Genomic DNA, 23,221 nt, shown 5'->3' with positions numbered 1-23,221 from the left:
GATGTGATTTTTATGGGGCTTGAATTGAGAAGTGCAAAGCCACAGAATGCAGAGTAGTACAATGGTGATGGCACTGACTTGCCTTCCATGGAGTCCTTGTCTTTGAACACTGTTTACATTGCAGTTGGCGGGGTGGGCGATCTTGTTTAGATAAGTGGGTATCAGATCCCAGCTGTTTACTAACTGTCAGCATCAGGCCTGTCGAGCAAAACCCTAAACCCATCCACCACAAGTTTTCATCTCTATAATAACATAGGCTATGTCCTCCATTTTCAAATGTACATTGCTGTTATAGTTTATGTTCTTGAGATAAACTGAGTCAAACTCATAGAATCAATGTAATAGAAAAGTTATCATACATATATTATATTATAGGGTGGTCCCATTCTCCCCCAACTTCTTTTCCGATGCAGGGTGTGTGTACAGTTGAAGTTGGAAGATTACATACACCTTAGCAAAATAGATTTAAACTCAGTTTTTCACAATTCCTGACATTTAATCCTAGTAAAAATCCCCTGTCTTAGGTCAGTTAGGATCACCACTTTATTTTAAGAATGTGAAATGTCAGAAAAATAGTAGAGAGTGATTTATTTCAGCTTTTATTTCTTTCATCACATTCCTAGTGGGTCAGAAGTTTACATACACATACATTAGAATTTGGTATCATTGCTTTTAAATTGGGTAGCCTTCCACAAGCTTCCCACAATAAGTTGGGTGAATTTTGGCCCGTGCGCTTTTTCAGTTCTGCTCTGTGATGGCCACTCCAATACCTTGACTTTATTGTCCTTAAGCCATTTTGACACAACTTTGGAAGTATGCTTGGGGTCATTGTCTATTTGGAAGACCCTTTTGCGACTAAGCTTTAACTTCCTGACTGATGTCTTGAGATGTTGCTTCAATATATCCACATAATTTTCCTACCTCATGATGCCATCTAGTTTGTGAAGTGCACCAGTCCCTCCTGCAGCAAAGCACCCCCACAACATGATGCTGCCACCGCCGTGCTTCACGGTTGGGGTGGTGTTCTTCGGCTTGCAAGCCTCCCCTTTATCCTCCAAACATAACGATGGACATTATGGCCAAACAGAGCTATTTTTGTTTCGTCAGACCAGAGGACATTTCTACAAAAAGTAGGATCTTTGTCCCCATGTGCAGTTGCAAAATTTAGTTTGGCCTTTTTATGGCGGTTTTGGAGCAGTGGCTTCTTCCTTGCTGAGCGGCCTTTCAGGTTATGTCTATAGGACTCGTTTTACTGTGGATATTGATACTTTTGTACCTGTTTCCTCCAGCATCTTCACAAGGTCCTTTTGCTGTTGTTCTGGGATTGATTTGCAATTTTCGCACTAAAGTACGTTCATCTCTAGGAGACAGAACGTGTCTCCTTCCTGAGTTGTATGACAGCTGCGTGCTCCCATGGTGTTTATAGTTGCTTACTATTGTTTGTACAGATGCACGTGGTACCTTCAGGCGTTTGGAAATTGATCCAAAGGATGAACCAGACTTGGATGTCAACATTTTTTCCCCAGAAGTTTTGACTGATTTCTTTTGATTTTCCCATGATGTCATGGGAAACTGAGGCACTGAGTTTGAAGGTAGGCCTTGAAATGCATTCACAGGTACACCTCCAATTGACTCAAATTATATCAATTAGCCTATCAGAGACTTCTAAATCCATTACATAATTTTCTGGAATTTTCCAAGCTGTTTAAAGGCACAGTCAACTTAGTTTATGTAAATTTCTGACCCACTGGAATTGTGATAGTGAAATAATCTGTCTGTAAACAATTGTTGGAAGAATTACTTGTTTCATGCACAAAGTAGATGTCCTAACCGACTTGCCAAAAATATAGTTTGTTTATCAAGAAATTTGTGGAGTGGTTGAAAAATGAGTTTTAATGACTCCAACCTAAGTGTATGTAAACTTCCGACTTCAACTGTGTGTGTGTGTGTGTGTGTGTGCCTACCTACGTATGTATTAGAGGTCGACCGATTATGATTTTTCAACGCCGATACCGATTAATCGGCCAGTGTTATTTATTTATTTGTAATAACGACAATTACAACAATACTGAATGAACACTTATTTTAACTTAATATAATACATAAATTAAAATCAATTTAGCCTCAAATAAATAATGAAACATGTTCAATTTAGTTTAAATAATGCAAAAACAAAGTGTTGGAGAAGAAAGTAAAAGTGCAATATGTGCCATGTAAAAAAAGCTAACGTTTAAGTTCGTTGCTCAGAACATGAGAACATATGAAAGCTGGTGGTTCCTTTTAACATGAGTCTTCAATATTCCCAGGTAAAAAGTTTTAGGTTGTAGTTATTATAGGAATTATAGGACTATTTCTCTCTATACGATTTGTATTTCATATACCTTTGACTATTGGATGTTCTTATAGGCACTTTAGTATTGCCAGTGTAACAGTATAGCTTCCGTCCCTCTCCTCTCTCCTACCTGGGCTCGAACCAGGAACACATCGACAACAGCCACCCTCGAAGCAGCGTTACCCATGCAGAGCAAGGGGAACAACTACTCCAAGTCTCAGAGCGAGTGATGTTTGAAACGCTATTAGCGCGCATCCCGCTAACTAGCTAGCCATTTCACATCGGTTACACCAGCCTAATCTCGGGAGTTGATAGGCTTGAAGTCATAAACAGCGCAATGCTTGATGCATTGTGAAGAGCTGCTGGCAAAATGCACAAATGCTGTTTGAATGAATGCTTATGAGCCTGCTGGTGCCTACCATCGCTCAGTCAGACTGCTCTATCAAATCAGACTTAATTATAACATAATAACACACAGAAATACGAGCCTTAGGTCATTAATATGGTCGAATCCGGAAACTATCATTTCGAAAACAAAAGGTTTATTCTTTAAGTGAAATACGTACCTGTTCCGTATTTTATATAACGGATGGCATTCCTAAGTCAAAATTTTACTGTTACATTGCACAACCTTCAATGTTATGTCATAGTTACGTAAAATTCTGGCAAATTAGTTCGCAATGAGCCAGGCGGCCCAAACTGTTGCATATACCCTGACTCTGCGTGTAATAAACACAAGAGAAGTGACACAATTTTACCTGGTTAATATTGCTTGCTAACCTGCATTTCTTTTAGCTAAATATGCAGGTTTAAAAATATATACTTCTGTGTATTGATTTTAATAAAGGCATTGGTGTTTATGGTTAGGTACAGTCGTCCAACGATTGTGCTTTTTTTGCAAATGCGCTTTTGTTAAATCATCCCCCAGCGTTGCATCGATTTATATGCAACGCAGGACACGCTAGATAAACTAGTAATATCATCAACCATGTGTAGTTATAACTAGTGATTATGATTGTTTTTTATAAGATAAGTTTAATGCTAGCTAGCAACTTACCTTGGCTTCTTACTGCATTCGCGTAACAGGCAGGCTCCTCGTGAGGCAGGTGGTTAGAGCGTTGGACTAGTTAACCGTAAGGTTGCAAGATTGGATCCCCCGAGCTGACAAGGTAAAAATCTTTCGTTCTGCCCCTGAACAAGGCAGTTAACCCACCGTTCCTAGGCCATCATTGAAAATAAGAATGTGTTCTTAACTGACTTGCCTCGTTAAATAAAGTCGTAAAAAAAAAAATATAGAAATCGGGCCTAATTAATCGGCCATTCCGATTAATCGGTCGACCTCTAGTGTGTGTGTGTTTTGTGTGTACCAGTCAAAAGTTTGGACACACCTACTCATTCAAGGATTTAAAAAATAATTTGTACTATTTTCTACTTTGAGGTCGACGGAATTGTCCGTAGAGCTCCGAGACAGGATTGTGTCGACACAGATCTGGGATAGGGTACCAAAAATGTTTTGCTGGATTGTCGGTCCCCAAGAGCAGAGGCCTCCGTCATTCTTAAATGGAAGAAGTTTGGAACCACCAAGACTCTTCCTGGCCAGGGGACAGCTCTAATCTGAACAAACAGGTTATTTCATAGTTTTGATGTCTTCACTATTATTCTACAATGTAGAAAATGGTAAAAATAAAGAAAAACCCTTGAATGAGTAGGTGTGTCTACATTTTTGACTGGTCTGTCTCTGTCTGTCTGTTATTCTTGGGGCAATAGGGGATTGCTCAATTCCCTTAATGTCATAATATTACATCATTTCTGATTTATTGAACACCTTTTGTCATGGTTTTTAATGGAAGGTACACAAAACAGACAGAACACGTATTGTGTAATCCATATAAATCAGTTTTGACTAATAGACTAAAACTCCCAATTGAAATAAGACTTAGGTAATGTTATAAGTTGCATTGTCTGTCCCCATGCTCTTGCTCCTGTATGTTTGGTCTTGTGAGGAGGCATTTGGCTGGCTGTGCTGTGTACGTGCTGTTTGATACAAATGCAAGCAGCCAAATCCCCCTCTCCCTGTTGCCACAGCAGCGGCTGTCCCCACCAAGCTAATCCCCCCCCCCCCCAGCATAGTGCTGCAGAGGGCTGGGCAGCACCTCAGTCTGCTGCTGGAATGAATGAGCACACACACACCTCGCTTACATGCACGCATGCACATACACCTGCATGACTGCCACTGTCTTGCTGTTGTCACCAACATAACACCATTTTCTATGTTCCCTGACTCTAGCTTTAATTTTGGTGATTATCAGCGAGCTGGACACAGTCAAGTAACTATATGAATGTAGGTTCATTTCTACATAGTTTTCGATTTGGTTTTATTCATTTCAAAATATATTGAGTTTGTACCTCCCCATAATGTTCTGGCTGGACACTTTTACACTTACCGTCCGTGGGCTGCATTGGGGAAAAAGGGGATACCTAGTCAATTGCACAACTGAATGCATTCAACTGAAATTTGTCTTCCGCATTTAACCAAAACCCTCTGAATCAGAGCGGTGCCGGGGGCTGCCTTAATCGGATGTCATCGGCACCCAGGGAGCAGTTGTTGTTGTCGTGGGTTAGCTGCCTTGCTCTAGGGCAGAATGGCAGCTTTTCTTCTCACCTTGCCAGCTCTGGGATTTGAACCATCTTAACTGTTAGGCTATCTGCTACCCGCATTTGTTTTACTGTCCTTGTGGGGACCAAACAATTGATTCCCATTCAAAATCCTATTTTCTCTAACCTTAACCCTAAACCTAACCCCTAAGCCTAAAATATAATTTCTCCTTGTGGGGACTTGTGAAATGTCTCCTTGTCAGAATGTTCTTTGCTTTACTAACCTTGTGAGGACTTCTGGTCCCCACAAGGATAGTAAAACTAAAAAACACCCACCCACACAAATACTCCTGAAGTTTTAAATGGGCTGACTAGTATTCAATCCCAAGTTATTCTTCTTAGTGTGTCAATTAATCTAAGAAAGATAAAATCATCATGTCTTCTTGCCCCTTCCAGGTTCCCCCACCTAAACTTGAGCAGCACATAGAATATATTCTATCATCTGTGCTGGTCTCCAGCCAACACATGCACCTCTCCATAGAGTTCTATCTGAACCACCAGTCATGTTATTTCCATTTGCCAGAGGAGCTAACACCCTTCTAAGGTTGCCTGGTTCCTTCCTTGGAGGAACAGCTGTCATGCATCCCATCATGATACTGTTTGATCTGCTGAAGTTCATCAGTTTCCCATAAACTGTGTAATTCCCCTGTTGAGAACCACTAGGCAGGCAGACACTGCAGGCAGTGGCACCGACCGGAGTGTCCTCTGACTGTCTCCACGATGGGAACAGAACAGCGTGAGAAAGTGTGTGTTTGTGAGATTGAAAGGAAGCTCTGATGAATACTGTATGTGGGGGGTTTAGGCGAGGCCGGGCCAACCTGCTTCTTTAACTAGACGTCTCATTGAAAACTGCCGCTTAGGTCTGCATCATTTCTGGAAAATGTCCTAGATGACGAGAGATATCTCACACGAACGACAGTGAGACAGCTTAAGAATTTTGTTGATTTAACTAGCCAGCTACAGTTGAAAGTAAAACTGTGAGACTCTTGATGATATTCAAAATATTGGTTCTGGTTTATCATAGTTTAGCCGCGTTATTAGTTAGTTGAGCTGTTCTACACACTTTTTCCTATACAGTGCACTACTTTTGATTGTCATCAGGGTTCTGATCAAAAGTAATGCACTATATAGGGAATAGAGTGCCATTTGGGGTGCAACCACAGACAATAGAGATGTTTCTTCTCTCGTATGTTCCATTTATTCTCTTTAGCCCTTCTGGAAAAAACAGCATAGCCCACCATGAATTTTAAGCTGGTCAGTGCTGGTCTTACCAGCATGGTCTCGCTGGTTCTGCAAGCCAACCAGCATGGTCTAACTGGTTGTGTTGGCTGACCAGCATTCATTGTGTTTTCAACTTACTGTTGCGAGTTAGAATAGTAGATTGAACGAAGTGCAAAGTATTATTATTATAATTTTTTTTTAAGTTAGTCTAGTGTCCAAATTAGAGGTCGACCGATTAATCGGAAGGGCCGATTTCAAGTTTTTATAACAATCGGAAATCGGTATTTTTGAGCGCCGATTTTGCAGATTTAAAAAAATGTATTTTTTTATACCTTTTATTTAACTAGGCAAGTCAGTTAAGAACACATTCTTATTTTCAATGACGGCCTAGGAACGGTGGGTTAACTGCCTTGTTCAGGGGTAGAAAGACAGATTTTCACCTTGTCAGCTCGGGGGATCCAATCTTGCAAACTTAGTTAACTAGTCCAACTCTATAAACACCTGCCTCTCGTTGCACTCCACGAGGAGACTAGTTGCTAGCTAGTATTAAACTTATCTTATAAAAAACAATCATAATCACTAGTTATAACTACACATGGTTGATGATATTACTAGTTTATCTAGCGTGTCCTGCGTTGCATATAATCGATGCAACGCTGGGGGATGATTTAACAAAAGCGCATTTGCAAAAAAAGCACAATCGTTGGACGACTGTACCTAACCATAAACACCAATGCCTTTATTAAAATCAATACACAGAAGTATATATTTTTAAACCTGCATATTTAGCTAAAAGAAATGCAGGTTAGCAAGCAATATTAACCAGGTGAAATTATGTCACTTCTCTTGCACGCAGAGTCAGGGTATATGGAACAGTTTGGGCAGCCTGGCTCATTGCGAACTAATTTGCCAGAATTTTACGTAATTATGACATAACATTGAAGGTTGTGCAATGTAACAAGAATAGTTAGACTTAGAGATGCCACCCGTTAGATAAAATACCGAATGGTTCCGTATTTCACTGAAATAATAAACGTTTTGTTTTCGAAATGATAGTTTCCGGATTCTACCATATTAATGACCAAAGACTCGTATTTCTGTGTGTTATGTTATAATTAAGTCTATTATTTGATAGAGCAGTCTGACTGAGCGATGGTAGGCAGCAGCAGGCTCGTAAGCATTCATTCAAATAGCACTTTTGTGCGTTTTGCCAGCAGCTCTTCGCAAGCACAGCGCTGTTTATGACTTCAAGCCTTATGGCTGGTGTAACCAATGTGAAATGGCTAGCTAGTTAGCGGGGTGCGCACTAATAGCGTTTCAAACGTCACTTGCTCTGAGACTTGGAGTAGTTGTTCCCCTTGCTCTGCATGGGTAATGCAGGCTTCGAGTATGGCTGTTGTCGATGTGTTCCTGGTTCCAGCTCAGGTAGCGGCGAGGAAGCTATACTGTTACACTGGCAATACTATAGTGCTTATAAGAACATCCAACAGTCCAAAGGTATATGAAATACAAATGGTAAAGAGAGAAATAGTCCTATAAATACTATATTATCTACAACCTAAAACTCCCTTACCTTGGAATATTGAAGTCTCATGTTAAAAGGAACCACCAACTTTCATATGTTCTCATGTTCTGAGCAAGGAACTCAAAACGTTAGCTTTTTTTACATGGCACATATTGCACTTTTACTTCTCCAACACTTTGTTTTTGCATTATTTAATTGAAATTTAACATGTTTCATTATTTCTTGGAGGCTAAATTGATTTTATTGATGTATGATATTAACAAATCAGTATTGTTGTAATTGTCATTATTACAAATAAAATGTAAAAAATTGGCCGATTTAATCGGTATCATCTTTTTTTGGTCCTCCAATAATTGGTATCGGTGTTGAAAAATCATAATCGGTCATCCTCTAGTCCAGATATCTAAGGCCCATTATCAGCAACCGTCAATCCTGTGTTCCAATGGCACATTGTGTTAGCTAATCCAAGTTTATAATTTTAAAAGGTGAATTGATCATTAGAAAACCCCTTTGCAATTATGTTAGCACAGCTGAAAACTGTTCTGTTCTGATTTAAAGAAGCAATAAAACTGTCCGTTAGACTAGTTGAGTATCTGGAGCATCAGCATTTGTGGGATTGATTACAGGCTCAAAATGGCCAGAAACAAAGGACTTTCTTCTGAAACTCGTTAGTCTATTCTTGTTCTGAGAAATGAAGGCTATTCCATGAGAGAAACGATGTGTATTACTCCCTTCACAGATCAGCGCAAACGGGCACTAACAAGAATAGAAAGAGGAGTGGGAGGCCCCGGTGCACAACTGAGCAAGAGGACAAGTACATTAGAGTATCTAGTTTGAGAAGCAGACGCCTCACACGTCCCCAACTGGCAGCTTCATTAAATGGTGTTTTGCGGGTACTAGTCTCAACGTCAACAGCACCTCCTCCCAGCTGCCCACTGCACTGAGGCTAGGTAACACGGTCACCACCGATAAATCCATGATTATCGAAAACTTCAACAAGCATTTCTCAACGGCTGGCCATGCCTTCCTCCTGGCTACTCCAACCTCGGCCAACAGCTCCGCCCCCCCCCCCCCGCAGCTACTCGCCCAAGCCTCTCCAGGTTCTCCTTTACCCAAATCCAGATAGCAGATGTTCTGAAAGAGCTGCAAAACCTGGACCCGTACAAATCAGCTGGGCTTGACAATCTGGACCCTCTATTTCTGAAACTATCCGCCGCCATTGTCGCAACCCCTATTACCAGCCTGTTCAACCTCTCTTTCATATCGTCTGAGATCCCCAAGGATTGGAAAGCTGCCGCAGTCATCCCCCTCTTCAAAGGGGGAGACACCCTGGACCCAAACTGTTACAGACCTATATCCATCCTGCCCTGCCTATCTAAGGTCTTCGAAAGCCAAGTCAACAAACAGGTCACTGACCATCTCGAATCCCACCGTACATTCTCCGCTGTGCAATCTGGTTTCCGAGCCGGTCACGGGTGCACCTCAGCCACGCTCAAGGTACTAAACGATATCATAACCGCCATCGATAAAAGACAGTACTGTGCAGCCGTCTTCATTGACCTTGCCAAGGCTTTCGACTCTGTCAATCACCATATTCTTATCGGCAGACTCAGTAGCCTCGGTTTTTCTAATGACTGCCTTGCCTGGTTCACCAACTACTTTGCAGAGTTCAGTGTGTCAAATCGGAGGGCATGCTGTCCGGTCCTCTGGCAGTCTCTATGGGGTGCCACAGGGTTCAATTCTCGGGCCGACTCTTTTCTCTGTATATATCAATGATGTTGCTCTTGCTGCGGGCGATTCCCTGATCCACCTCTACGCAGACGACACCATTCTGTATACTACAGGCCCGTCCTTGGACACTGTGCTATCTAACCTCCAAACGAGCTTCAATGCCATACAACACTCCTTCCGTGGCCTCCAACTGCTCTTAAACGCTAGTAAAACCAAATGCATGCTTTTCAACTGTTTGCTGCCTGCACCCACACGCCCGACTAGCATCACCACCCTGGATGGTTCCAACCTAGAATATGTGGACATCTATAAGTACCTAGGTGTCTGGCTAGACTGTAAACTCTCCTTCCAGACTCGTATCAAACATCTCCAATCTAAAATCAAATCTAGAGTCGGCTTTCTATTCCGCAACAAAGCCTCCTTCACTCACGCCGCCAAACTTACCCTAGTAAAACTGACTATCCTACTGATCCTCGACTTCGGCGATGTCATCTACAAAATAGCTTCCAATACTCTACTCAGCAAATACTCTACTCAGCAAACTGGATGCAGTTTATCACAGTGCCATCCGTAATGTTACTAAAGCACCTTATACCACCCACCACTGCGACCTGTATGCTCTAGTCGGCTGGCCCTCGCTACATATTCGTCGCCAGACCCACTGGCTCCAGGTCATCTACAAGTCCATGCTAGGTAAAGCTCCGCCTTATCTCAGTTCACTGGTCACGATGACAACACCCACCCGTAGCACGCGCTCCAGCAGGTGTATCTCACTGATCATCCCTAAAGCCAACACCTCATTTCGCCGCCTTTCGTTCCAGTTCTCTGCTGCCTGTGACTGGAACGAATTGCAAAAATCGCTGAAGTTGGAGACTTTTATCTCCCTCGCCAACTTCAAACATCTGCTATCTGAGCAGCTAACCGATCGCTGCAGCTGTACATAGTCTATCGGTAAATAGCCCACCCAATTTTACCTACCTCATCCCCATACGGTTTATATTTATTTACTTTTCTGCTCTTTTGCACACCAATATCTCTACCTGTACATGACCATCTGATCATTTATCACTCCAGTGTTTAATCTGCAAAATTGTAATTATTCGCCTACCTCCTCATGCCTTTTGCACACAATGTATATAGACTCTCTTTTTTTTCTAATGTGTTATTGACTTGTTAATTGTTTACTCCATATGTAACTCTGTGTTGTCTGTTCACACTGCTATGCTTTATCTTGGCCAGGTCGCAGTTGCATATGAGAACTTGTTCTCAACTAGCCTACCTGGTTAAATAAAGGTGAAGAGCAGTGAAGAGCCGACTCTGGGATGCTGGCCTTCTAGGCAGAGTTACAAAGAAAAATCCATATCAGACTGGCCAATTAAAAGAAATGATTAAGATGAGCAAAAAAACACAGATACTGGACAGAGGAACTCTGACTAGAAGACCAGCATGGTCTTTGTCTTGTCGTATTTGGTGTGTTACTAGTAGGCCAAAAATTGTACATTTCATCCACCTACATTTCAAAGCGCAGTGATGATTGTACCTTATTTCCAAAACATTGGGTAGAAATATGTACCATCGGAGCTCTAAAGTACGACAAAATATTTTGCTGTGCGACTTGGAGTTTTATTTTGGGAGCAAAATCTCCCAGAAAATAATTTTTGTAATGTTAAGGCTTTGCTCTACCCTTGTTTCCTGCTACCCTAGAGAAACAAATGAGTACTACAGCAAAACCGGCTTACTTCCAGGTCAAAAGATCTGACCCATATTACCGGCGCAACATTTATATCTTTTATCTTATGATCCCTGCGGATCACAGGGACTGCATTTTACATTCATAAACCATGTCGTTGGCTGTTCTAAAACTGGCGACGTCGTTAACCATTTGTTTACACTTTGTTCAGTAATGTTACCTCATTGGCTAGCTATCTAACAACCTGGCAACTTTACCAGTAATAGAAATAAAGGAAAAGGAATACCTTCTTCAGGAGATCAATGATCATAGCAATGAATGAATAATACATCTCTTGTAGGTCGTCATCACAAACCTGACGTTTTTAAAGAAACAGTGTACCATTTTCAGTGTATTGCATCCCAATAGGAAAATAGTGCTTTTACACAATTCATATTGGCCAGGGATATTCAACCAGGGGTCCACAGAGGTACTGCAGGGGGTCAATGGAAATATAGAGTGCCTTTGGAAAGTCTTTGGACCCCTTGACTTTCTCTTCCTTTTATTACATTACAGCCTTATTCTAAAATGTATTACATCGTTCCCCCCCCCCCTCATTAATCTACACACAATACCCCATAATGACAACGCAAAAAGTGTTTTTTTTAAATACATTTTTGCTCAATTATTTAAAAAAATACAACTTAGATATCACATTTACATAAGTATTCAGACCCTTTACTCAGTACTTCGTTGAAGCACTTTTGCCAGCGGTTACAGCATTGCGTGTTCTTGGGTATGACGCCTCACGCTTGGCACACCTGTATTTGGGGAGTTTCTCCCGTTCTTCTTCTGTCAGATTGTATGGGCAGCTTCGCCGCATTCAGAGACTTGTTCCAAAGCCGCCACTCCTGCGTTCTCTTGGCTGTGTGCTTAGGGTCGTTGTCCTGTTGGAAGTTTAACCTTAGCCCCAGTCTGAGGTCCTGAGCACTCTAGAACAGGTTTTCATCAAGGATCTCGCTGTACTTTGCTCCATTCATCTTGCCTCGATCCTGACTAGTTTCCCAGTGCCTGTCTCTGAAAAACATGCCCAATGCGTGATGCTGCCACCACAATGCTTCACTGTAGGGATTGTGCCAGGTTTCCTCCAGACGTGAAGCTTGGCATTCGGGCCAAAGAGTTCAATCTTGGTTTCATCAGACCAGAGAATATTGTTTCTCATGGTCTGAGAGTCTTTAGGTGCCTTTTGGCAAACTCCAAGCGGGCTGTCAATTGTCTTTTACTAAGGAGTGGCTTCCGTCTCTACCATAAAGGCCTGATTTGGTGGAGTGCTGCAGAGATGGGAGAAACTTCCAGAAAGACAACCTTCTCCACAGAGGAACTCTAGAGCTCTGTCAGAGTGACCATCGGGTTCTTGGTCAAGTCCCTTCTCCCCTGATGGCTCAGTTTGGCCGGGTGGCCAGCTCTAGGGAGAGTCTTGGTGGTTCCAAACTTTATCCATTTAAGAATGGAGGCATCTGTTCTTGGGGAATGTTCAATGTTGCACAACATTTTTGGTACCCTATCACAGATCTGTGTCTCGACACAATCCTGTCTCTGAGCTCTACGGACGGTTCCTTTCGAACTCATGGCTTGGTTTGTGCTCTGACAAGTGTGGGACCTTAAATAGATAGGTGTGTGCCTGAGCTCAATTTCGAGTCTCAAAGGATCTGAATACTATTGCAAATAAGGTATTTTAGTTTTTTATTTGTAATACATTTGCAAAAATAAATAACGTTTCACTGTCATTATGGTATATTTTATGTAGATTGCTGAGTATTTATTATTTAATCCATTTTAGAATAAGGTTGTAACGTAAGAACATGTTGAAAAAGTCTAGGTGTCTGAGTACATTCCAAAGGCACTGAATCCCCACTTGGTGCTGGATTCCAATAGGAATTAGACATCACTTTGCAAGCCAGCATAATGTGACTTGATGCTGGTACGCTGGTGACCAGATAAACAACAGCAGGGACGTCTCATCGCTCTGTTTTTCTGCAGAGGAAATAAAACGGTCTGCGTTCATTTGTTTCCCAGCTATCACCACAAAACTATTAGAAGCTCCTCTCTTTCATTGGAGGTAGCTAACATTCTCTCTTCTCTTTCTCTCGCCCCCCCACCCCCTCCCTGGAGCTAACTAACCAGAGATTATCAGGGGGGTGGGCAGCAAGAAGCTTCTGCTGCAGGCAATTATGGTCTTAATATCACATCATGTGGGGAGTAGGTGTGTGTGTGTGTGTGTGTGTGTGTGTGTGTGTGTGTGTGTGTGTGTGTGTGTGCGTGCAGTTGAAAAATTATATCAAGGTCATTCCTGGCCCCAACTGGGAGATTTTTGCTAAGGGAGGATTTCTTTATTTTTTTATTTACACTGACTCAATTATGTGAGACTTATGTCACAACGTGTAATAATGACTTTCTAAACACCTTTTAGGTAACAGCTGCTTCTTTTCTTTTGAAAGAAAGTTACTCGGCTCAACTTCCACTCAGAAGTTAGAAGGAAGAGATTAAAGGTGGAAAGTGGAAACCATGCAGGAGTCTGCATGAAAGGGATGGGAGTCGATGACACAGAAAGGGATGGTCAAACGTTTTCTGTAAGTCTTCACAAGGTTTTCACACACTGTTGCTGGTATTTTGGCCCATTCCTCCATGCAGATCTCCTCTAGAGCAGTGTTGTTTTGGGGCTGTTGCTGGGCAACACGGACTTTCAACTCCCTCCAAAGATTTTCTATGGGGTTGAGATCTGGAGACTTGCTAGGCCACTCCAGGACCTTGAAATGCTTCTCACGAAGCCACTCCTTCGTTGCCAGGGCGGTGTGTTTGATCATTGTCATGCTGAAAGACCCAGCCACGTTTCATCTTCAATGCCCTTGCTGATGGAAGGAAGTTTTCACTCAAAATTTCACGATACATGGCCCCATTCATTCTTTCCTTTACACGGATCAATCGTCCTGGTCCCTTTGCAGAAAAACAGCCCCAAAGCATGATGTTTCCACCCCCATGCTTCACAGTAGGTATGGTGTTCTTTGGATGCAACTCAGCATTCTTTGTCCTCCAAACACGACGAGTTGAGTTTTTACCAAAAAGTTATATTTTGGTTTCATCTGACCATATGACATTCTCCCAATCTTCTTCTGGATCATCCAATTGCTCTCTAGCAAACTTCAGACGGGCCTGGACATGTACTGGCTTAAGCAGGGGGACACGTCTGGCACTGCAGGATTTGAGTCCCTGGCGGCGTAGTGTGTTACTGATGGTAGGCTTTGTTACTTTGGTCCCAGCTCTCTGCAGGTCATTCACTAGGTCCCCCCGTGTGGTTCTGGGATTTTTGCTCACCGTTCTTGTGATTATTTTGACCCCACGGGGTGAGATCTTGTGTGGAGCTCCAGATCGAGGGAGATTATCAGTGGTCTTGCATGTCTTCCATTTCCTAATAATTGCTCCCACAGTTGATTTCTTCAAACCAAGTTGCTTACCTATTGCAGATTCAGTCTTCCCAGCCTGGTGCACATCTACAATTTTGTTTCTGGTGTCCTTTGACAGCTCTTTGGTCTTGGCCATAGTGGAGTTTGGAGTGTGACTGTTTGAGGTTGTGGACAGGTGTCTTTTATACTGATAACAAGTTTAAACAGGTGCCATTAATACAGGTAACGAGTGGAGGACAGAGGAGCCTCTTAAAGAAGTAGTTACAGGTCTGTGAGAGCAAGAAATCTTGCTTGTTTGTAGGTGACCAAATACTTATTTTCCTCCATAATTTGCAAATAAATTCATAAAAAATCCTACAATGTGATTTTCTGAAGTGAAGTGTACCTATGATGAAAATTACAGGCCTCTCTCATCTTTTTAAGTGGGAGAACTTGCACAATTGGTGGCTGACTAAATACTTTTTTGCCCCACTAAGTACAAGTGAACTAACTTTCGCATTTTACTTTTCTCCCCCTTACTGACTTCGCTGAGCTATTTTATTGAGGAGAAATGTACTTACTATGACTGTGAAATTTGGTTGTCCCACCTAGCTATCTTAAGATGAATGCACTAACTCTTAAGTTGTTCTGGGTAAGTGTCTGCTAAAATGTAAATGTACAGCCAAAGGCAAATGAAAGGTTTCTCTTCATCTGCAGTGGGACCATGACTGTCTGGTGTTGTTGTGTTGAGTACATCCGGAACACGGCTTATAAGAAAATGTTTTAAAACTCTTTAAAAGTCACTACTTTAACTTTTCAAATAAGAAGTATCCCTCTGTGGGCCTTTCTTTGGCTCGTCAAACACAGGAAGGTGATGGATGTAAGAGACCACACCACAGGCTACGAAGCTAGTGTTGCTTTCTATACTGTGGCAAGCAAAGCCTGTGTTTTGATCCCTGTCCTCTTGCAGGTTCTGCTTTTATCTAGGCCTACTCCACTGTCGACATCACTTCAATATCTTCACACGCCATAGACATAGGACCAGAATGGTCATTCCTTTCAAGTCAACGCTCTGTGATGGGAGGACCAGCGTTTGTTCTATGCTCTACTTCATTATATTTCTATGTTCCACACCACCTGCCATGTAGACCTACAGTTCACCTGACACACAGTCAATGCAAACAGACTTTGGAGTCGTTGTCCTGAGTGAGTGATTGATTTAATTGGGTGCAGTAGAAAAAATAATCTCACACTCTGTCTCCCGCTCTCTCAGACCTTTACAGCCTCACCGCAGTGTGTGTTCAAAACATTCCTCTGAATTTGGCATCTGTGGTGAGTTTATTTACCAAGTGATAGTGAGGGAATGAGTGATTGATTGATTATTTCTATTTTTGGAGTGTTTTGATTCTGCGGTATGTTGACTCAGTTTCAATTACACACTTTCAGGTGCTGCTGTATTGCTTCAGCACAGACGGCACGGCCTGCGTGCCAGCTTTTTGGCCATACCCAACACTACTGATAGAAGGCTATCAATGGTCTGTGTCAACATGATGGTTGTGTTTTGGTCAGTCAAATCCATTTTTAATTGTCACTTGTTCTGAGTAAAATGGGTGTAAACCTTACCGTGAAATGCCCTTAACTAACAATGCAGTTAAAGAAAGAGGTTAGAAGATATCTAAATAAAGTAGAAATACTACAAAAATAGCAGCAGTGTAAAAACAAAAGGGAGGGTGGGCCTTGTCAATGTAAATAGTCCATGATCCTCTTCTAGTTTATTTGGGATAAATTGGCTGTATGATTGATGGATAGGTAATTTGGTAGGCAACTGGTGAGTAATCGTCTGATTCATGAATTGCACCCTATTCCCTATTTAGTGTAGTTACTACTTTTGACCAGAGCCCTGGACCGTTGTCAAAGTAGTGCATTAAATAGGGAATATGGTGCCATTTTGGGGTGCAGTAGAACATTTTACACAGGCAGCACACAGTGGCAGCCAAACAGGTACCAAGCCCAAGCGGGCTGGTTGGGAGGGAGAGGCCCTCTAATCTCCGATGTTTCTTCCAAATGCCTCCAGGAGTGACAGGAAATACCCCCCCCCCCCTCCCCCAACCACACACACACACACCACCTACCCCTACCACCAGCCCTGACACCACCACCCCGGATGGTGCCATGATCAGAGAGAGAAGGAGAAAGGCAAGAGATGGAGAGTGAGAGAGAGTGAAAGGGAGAGCAGAGAGAATGACTGCAGGCATCTGTCAGCACTCTCACTGAAGCATGTTCCAAGCTGCTGGGAGGGAGAGCTGATTAAAAACCTCTCTCTCGCTCTCTCTACCTCTCTTTCTCTCTCTCCATTACTCAGCATCACAGAGGCGGGAAGGTGTGACAACACACTCGCTGCAACTCCCTCTCCCCCTCAAAATAACAGCTACTGTCCAGGCATGAAAGTTGAAGAGGTTGAGGAGAAGGATAAGATGGCAGCGAGAGAACAAGAAAGGATAGTCTAAAAAACAAGATTGTAAAGAAGTGGGTAACCATTAATGTAGGGCAGGCCTGTGAGTTGAGGACACAAGACAGGGCACTCCATTTTCTTTTGCAGCTGGCCAGACAGAGACAGTAATGGAATGAATTGTGTTCTTTTAAAGGGAAGATTTTTTATTTTTTTTGTCAGATGCCTGACTACATGTCTTTCATGTCTGAGTTTTAGGACGTGCAATAACCAGATTGTGACTTGGAAGATTAAAGGTATTTGCCAATAAATTCACATTTTTCAGATGGTCAACTTTCACGATCCCTGTCCACTTTAAATATAGCTTTCATGTCCAGATTCCCTTCCAGACTGTAGCATCTGGGTCGTCAGCAGTATTATACAGGTAACACCGACAGTGTCGTAAGGCGTTGGGCCCACCACGAGCCAGAACAGCTTCAATGCACCTTGGCATAGATTCTACAAGTGTCTGGAACTTTATTGGAGGGATGCGACACCATTCTTCTACAAGAAATTCCATCATTTGGTGTTTTTGTTGATGGGGATGGAAAACGCTGTCTCAAGGGGCCACTCCAGAATATATTGTTGACAGTTTTCACGTTGAGAGTGGAGTTTGACAAAGTTGGTCCTGGCCTGTGTTTGTCCTTTCTCACTTGATATTGCTGGTGTAAGGAGTATGTATTTTGGGTGTGAGGTAGTATGCCCAGGTACTGTAAGGAACACTGTACCTCGATTGGTCCTTCATTCAATCTGTCACAGAATAATTGAAAGAACTCTATTTTCATGACTGAGACCTAGTTAGGAAGTTATTTATTTCCACTGGATGGATAACCAGGCAACGTTCATCATCATTTAATTGAGGGAAACCTTTCCTTTTGAAGTATAACTCTAAACCGCTGTAGGCCCATTACCGTAACGCACCCAGGTGTTGTCACAAGCTTATTAGAGGAGTCCACCCCCACTTTGTCTGTCATCTTTTCTCTTCCACTTCAAACTGAAGGCGTTCCTTCGGTCTCTCTATTCTCTATGACACACTGGATGGAAAAATAGGAGCAGCACTTGGTTGCCTAGCTGCCCACCTACTTGCCCTTCCCATAGAAACCTGTTCTTCTGAGGCTTAGTAATGTGTTTTTCCTATAGGATCTGTTAAGCCTTCCATGGACAAGTTATTATAATGTTCAATCAGTGGAATATTTGGCGAGACTATTTACGCATGATCAACCTGGGCGTGCCTGTTACAGTGGGAGTATGACTGCATGGCTGTGTCCCAAAATGGAACCCAATTCCCTATTTAGTACATTTGCTAGTCTGTACTTGGTGAGTTCCTCCTTATGTCGGGCGTACACTACACAACTTCCAAAATCCTAACACTTGGTCGTGAGGGTTCTCGATATCGCGCTGTCTCGCGAAAACAAGGTGATGTGATTAGATTGTTAACGTAGCTAGAACGAGCTGTAGCTCAAACCAGCCTCAAACATTCATGCTTGCCATGCAGAGTTGAAATATCTAGCCAATAAATTTTTAATTGAACAGCATTGCTTGTGAACTACAAAGCTGTGACAATTTGACACTGGTTGCAAGTACAAATGCATAGGCTACCAGTAGTAGTCATGGCTCCTGCTTCGAGAGTCTACACATTCTGGGCGATGCGATACAACATCATCATCTCACTGGCATCTTCTCTGGCAAACTCTCATTGGCTATTGCTGATCACCTTTCTCAAAACTTGTCGTTGCACATCTCACACTACAAGAGCATAGCAGATTTTTGTGCCGATTTTAAAATCAAACATGTTTGAAAATATCGGGACCTCTGGGACGGCTCAAAGATGTGATCGGTAGACCTTAAACTGCGTCTCTGACACACTCACGTTAAATGAACGTCGGTGACTGCCGCGGACCCCGAGTAGGCAACAACGTGGATTTTGTCTACCGTCTGGGACAACTAAATCGAGGCCAAAATCGTGTAGAGTACGCCCGACTTTTGTATCTGTCTTTTGAGTACTCCAACATGTTCGCAAAAGGCCAACTTAGTCAAAACTACAGTATGTTGTATTTGAATACTGACCCTATTTCCCCTCCCCCACACACACACTTTAGCAGCTCCTGGAGTACGTTGGGAAGGGGAAGAGCATCCTGGACGTGGGTCTGGCCCAGGCCAGGCAGCCCCTCAGCACACGCTGCCACTACTTTGAGGTGGAGATAGTGGACGCTGGAGAGAAGTGCTACATCGCCCTGGGCCTGGCCAGAAGGGTAAGCACTGTACAATTGCACATCAGTAAACTTACGGCCACACAGAGACAGATGAAATCGCATGCGTTCATCAATTGTCAATGTTTGTCAAAAGCTAGCCAACTATTTCCTGGAAGAGTTGCGTGTGTGTTTTGCAATGATCTCCGTTGTCCATCTGTCAACAAATGACTCCCATTGAAAAACCATTTGGTTCTGGCCTCCCGAGTGGCGCAGCAGTCTAAGGCAGTGTTGCAGCATCACTACAGGCTGGGGCTTTACTTGGCTCCTCACGCTCTAGCGACTCCTTGTGGCGGTGCCGGGCGCCTGCAGGCTGACAATGGTCGTCAGTTGAACAGTGTTTCCTCAGACACATTGGTGCAGCTGGCTTCCGGGTTAATCAAGCGGGTGTTAGAAGCACGGCTTGGCTGGTCATGTTTCGGAGGACGCATGACTCGACCTTAGCCTCTGCTGAGCCCATTGGGGAGTTGCAGCAATGATACAAGATCATAATCGAGAAAGTGGGTAAAAATTACAACAACAAAAAATTACTTTGGCTCAATCTGTAATTTTCTGAGACAAAATCTCTGTCTGGCCATAGCCTAAGGGTAAGCATTCATAACTCTGTATGCTGTTTTTTAACCATCAGCACTACAGAGAAGTATAGGTGGCATTTATTTAATCAGATTCTGCTTGTTTTGAAGTTGAGGAAGTAATAGTACAATCGTATAACACATTTAGCTCCAGTACAGGGTTCACACAGACAGTGGCAAGTCAAATTCAAGGACTTTCAATTACTTTTTCAAGCCCTAATATTTATTTTCAAGGACTATCAAGTTTAAGTAGTTCCTATTATGCAATTGATTCTAGTCGCCATCAGATGGCAGTATTTTCCCACAGCCTCATGAAAAAAAAGAACTTACTATTCATGACTACCTTACAAGTTCTACTCAATAATACGTCTTCTACTTATTTGCAAAATACATGAGTGGTAAGTCAGTACTGAAAGGGAAGGGGTCTGAATACTTTCGAATGCACCGTAAATACATACATCCCTCATTATTCAACACCTTTGTAGGAATAGAACACCGTGTGCGTGATGAAGAGGAAAAAAACAATTCAAGACATTTTAGCACGACTAATTCAAACCCCTCATCTCATTTTCCAAAGAATGCACATGCGGTTTCCATCTAATGTTAGCACAGAACAGGAGCTGCTGGACTTTCCATAATAACCTGTGTGCCTTGAAGTCTAACACAACAAACAGTTGTACGGGAACTGATCAAAACAACGAGCAACATCTGGTCTTACACCATTGTAGACTGGAACAGAGCAAAAATAATACAGGTTGCCCCTATGGCCAAAAGTAGTGCATAGTATAGGGAATAGTATACCATTTTGGACGTGTCCATAATATACATAGGTATCAATGGAAGGCCAAGACTGAGAGATGCTCAATGCCCGAGTTATATCACCCATTTGCATTGCTCATACTGTCGGTAGAGGATGAGAAGGGCTGGGACTGACTGTGTAGGTCTGACCTAGGAACATCAGTCATGAGGTGTAATGAACGCCAGCCACAACCCAAGGCCTGGTCTACGTGGAGTTGCCCTGTCCTGTCATGCTCGCTCTGATCTCTCTGTGGCCATGGGCATGGCTCACTGTAGACAGAGACTAATTACTCTCAGGTCTCGAACCGACCGGCGAAGACAGACTGAAACTAGTCTTGTCTTGTGAAAGGGAAGGTTGATTTAAGGCCAAGGTCACTGGGTCCGACCAACCAGACTTGGGTTCAATACATTTAAAAATAAAAAAATTAACTTTATTTTTTATGATTTGAGTGTTCGCTTTAGTCTGCTTGGAATGCCAAGTGAGCTGTGTTTGTTCTTTTGGTACTTGTCTATCAGTTCCATTGCAACAGGCAAGCTCAGTCAATCATAGCTACTGTATTTGAAATTATTTCAAATAGTATTGAATCCAGGTCTGCCAACCAGACCGACATGCTCCTCCTCCCTTCCACTCTGAAAAAAGGAAGACATTTTGTTAGTGATAACTAACTCCATAACATTTCCTCCCCTTAAGACTTTGTCCCCCTCAGTCTCTCTGCATCTGTGTTTATTTACAGAGACATTATGGCCTCTCTTCTCCAAAGGACAACTGAGGTGATAAAGCAGATAATTGAAGGGCTGGTTAATCTCTGTTTACTCACCAGAATGTTACATGCTGTTGATGCCTTGCCTATTTGATGGTTCGTCTGAGGGCATAGCAAGATGTGCGCACACACTCTGTCTGACTGCCTGCCTGGCCCGGTTGATTGACTGCCTGCCTGGCCCGGTTGATTGACTGCCTGCCTGGCCCGGTTGATTGCCTGACTGCCTGCCTGGCCCGGTTGATTGACTGCCTGCCTGGCCCGGTTGATTGCCTGCCTGCCTGCCTGGCCCGGTTGACTGCCTGCCTGCCTGCCTGCCTGGCCCGGTTGACTGCCTGCCTGGCCCGGTTGACTGCCTGCCTGCCTGCCTGGCCCGGTTGACTGCCTGCCTGCCTGCCTGCCTGGCCCGGTTGACTGCCTGCCTGCCTGCCTGCCTGGCCCGGTTGACTGCCTGCCTGCCTGGCCCGGTTGACTGACTGGTGGCACCGTACAGTTACTCTAACCCAGTAGAGCAAGGATGTCAAACTCATTCCATGGACGGCCTAGTGTCTGCTGTTTTTTGTTTTTTTCCTTTAAATTAAGACTTCGACAACCATGTGTCTTGGTTGAATCTTTGCGATGTACCATTCAGTCATAATGCAATGTTTGAATGAACATTTCTAAAGGCTTTCCCCAAAAACCTTCTGAATTAAATGTTCACTGCAACGTAGGCTTAGCTGGCAGAATGATATCATGATGATTTCTATCAATCGTGGGGCATTTGTTTAGTCGACTCTGCCATCACATGTAGCCTAAACTGTACATTGTTTGGTGCAAAATAGGGGTATGACTGTTAAAACGAGGACCAAAGTTTGGAAAACCCTGAATTACACCTTGTAACAATGGTAAATGTAATACATTTTCTATTTGTAATAACATTTACATTTATGTAATCAACCAGGTAAATGTAATAACTTGCTGGTAAACGTAATAAAATGTTGAATGGTAAACACAACGTTTCCTTCTAAATGTAATAAGTTATTACATTAACCAGTGCGTATTACATTAACCGGTGAGTAACAACAATTTTGATTAATAATGTAATAACTTCAACCAGTCATGGAATAACATACCAAAATCAATGTTTTTACTTACATAAACACAGAAACAAACATAAAATGGCACCGGAGAGGATGGCAGTGCCATTTTGTTCGGTTTTTCAATTTTGTTGTACCTTTATTCTGTACATAATGTTGCTGCTACCGTCTCTTATGACCGAAAAGAGCTTCTGGACATAAGAACAGCGATTACTCACCTCGAATTGGATGAGTCGGACGGGAAGGATATACTCCAAACATCCAAACAGGCCCTCGTCCCCGTCATTCGCTGGAGAAAGAAACAGAGATTTTGCGGTAAGAGATTGGGGTGCCTTGTGGGGATCAGGTGACGAGTGACTAAACTGCCTTTGCAATCCGTACTGTTAGCCAACATTCCATTGCTGGAAAATAAATGGGACGAAGTGAAAGCATGTATATCCTACCAACGGGACATTAAAACTGTAATATCTTATGTTTTACCGAGTCGTGGCTGAAAGATGACATTAACATACAGCTGACGAGTTATACACTCTATCGGCAGGATAGTATTTGTAAACGGCCTATGTATATTTGTAAACAAAAGCTGGTGCACAATATCTAAGGAAGTCTCAGGGTTTTGCTCGCCTGAGATGGTGTGGTCTACAGCTTACCATGAGGTACTCTATCTACCAAGAGAGTTTTCGTAGCTGTCTACATACCACCACAGA

General features: G+C 42.8%; 2 protein-coding genes across 4 annotated transcripts in view; one reads left to right on the top strand and one right to left on the bottom strand.

Annotated features, from left to right (window-relative positions):
- spryd3 (SPRY domain containing 3) overlaps positions 1–23,221 on the top strand; it is a 97,246-nt gene that overhangs the window by 47,323 nt on the left and 26,702 nt on the right. The window contains exon 7 of one of the 3 annotated variants that reach the window (XM_020459276.2): positions 19,164–19,313. The exons of 1 other annotated variant lie outside the window; for it this stretch is intronic. In XM_020459276.2, the coding sequence (XP_020314865.1) occupies positions 19,164–19,313 (150 nt within the window). Of the gene's footprint in view, positions 1–19,160; positions 19,314–23,221 lie in introns of all 3 variants that reach the window. One more of the 3 variants, XM_020459275.2, reaches the window with a different exon arrangement.
- igfbp6b (insulin-like growth factor binding protein 6b) overlaps positions 1–23,221 on the bottom strand; it is a 90,772-nt gene that overhangs the window by 55,103 nt on the left and 12,448 nt on the right. Inside the window, exon 2 of the mRNA XM_020459278.2 lies at positions 22,733–22,803. The gene's annotated coding sequence lies outside the window, so the exon portion shown is untranslated. The remainder of the gene's footprint in view (positions 1–22,732; positions 22,804–23,221) is intronic.

The sequence above is a fragment of the Oncorhynchus kisutch genome, linkage group LG24 (genome assembly GCF_002021735.2).
Source record: "Oncorhynchus kisutch isolate 150728-3 linkage group LG24, Okis_V2, whole genome shotgun sequence".
Taxonomy (NCBI): domain Eukaryota; kingdom Metazoa; phylum Chordata; class Actinopteri; order Salmoniformes; family Salmonidae; genus Oncorhynchus; species Oncorhynchus kisutch.
Note: the sequence above shows the minus strand (reverse complement) of the source record. Positions and strands in the feature narration are given on the sequence as shown.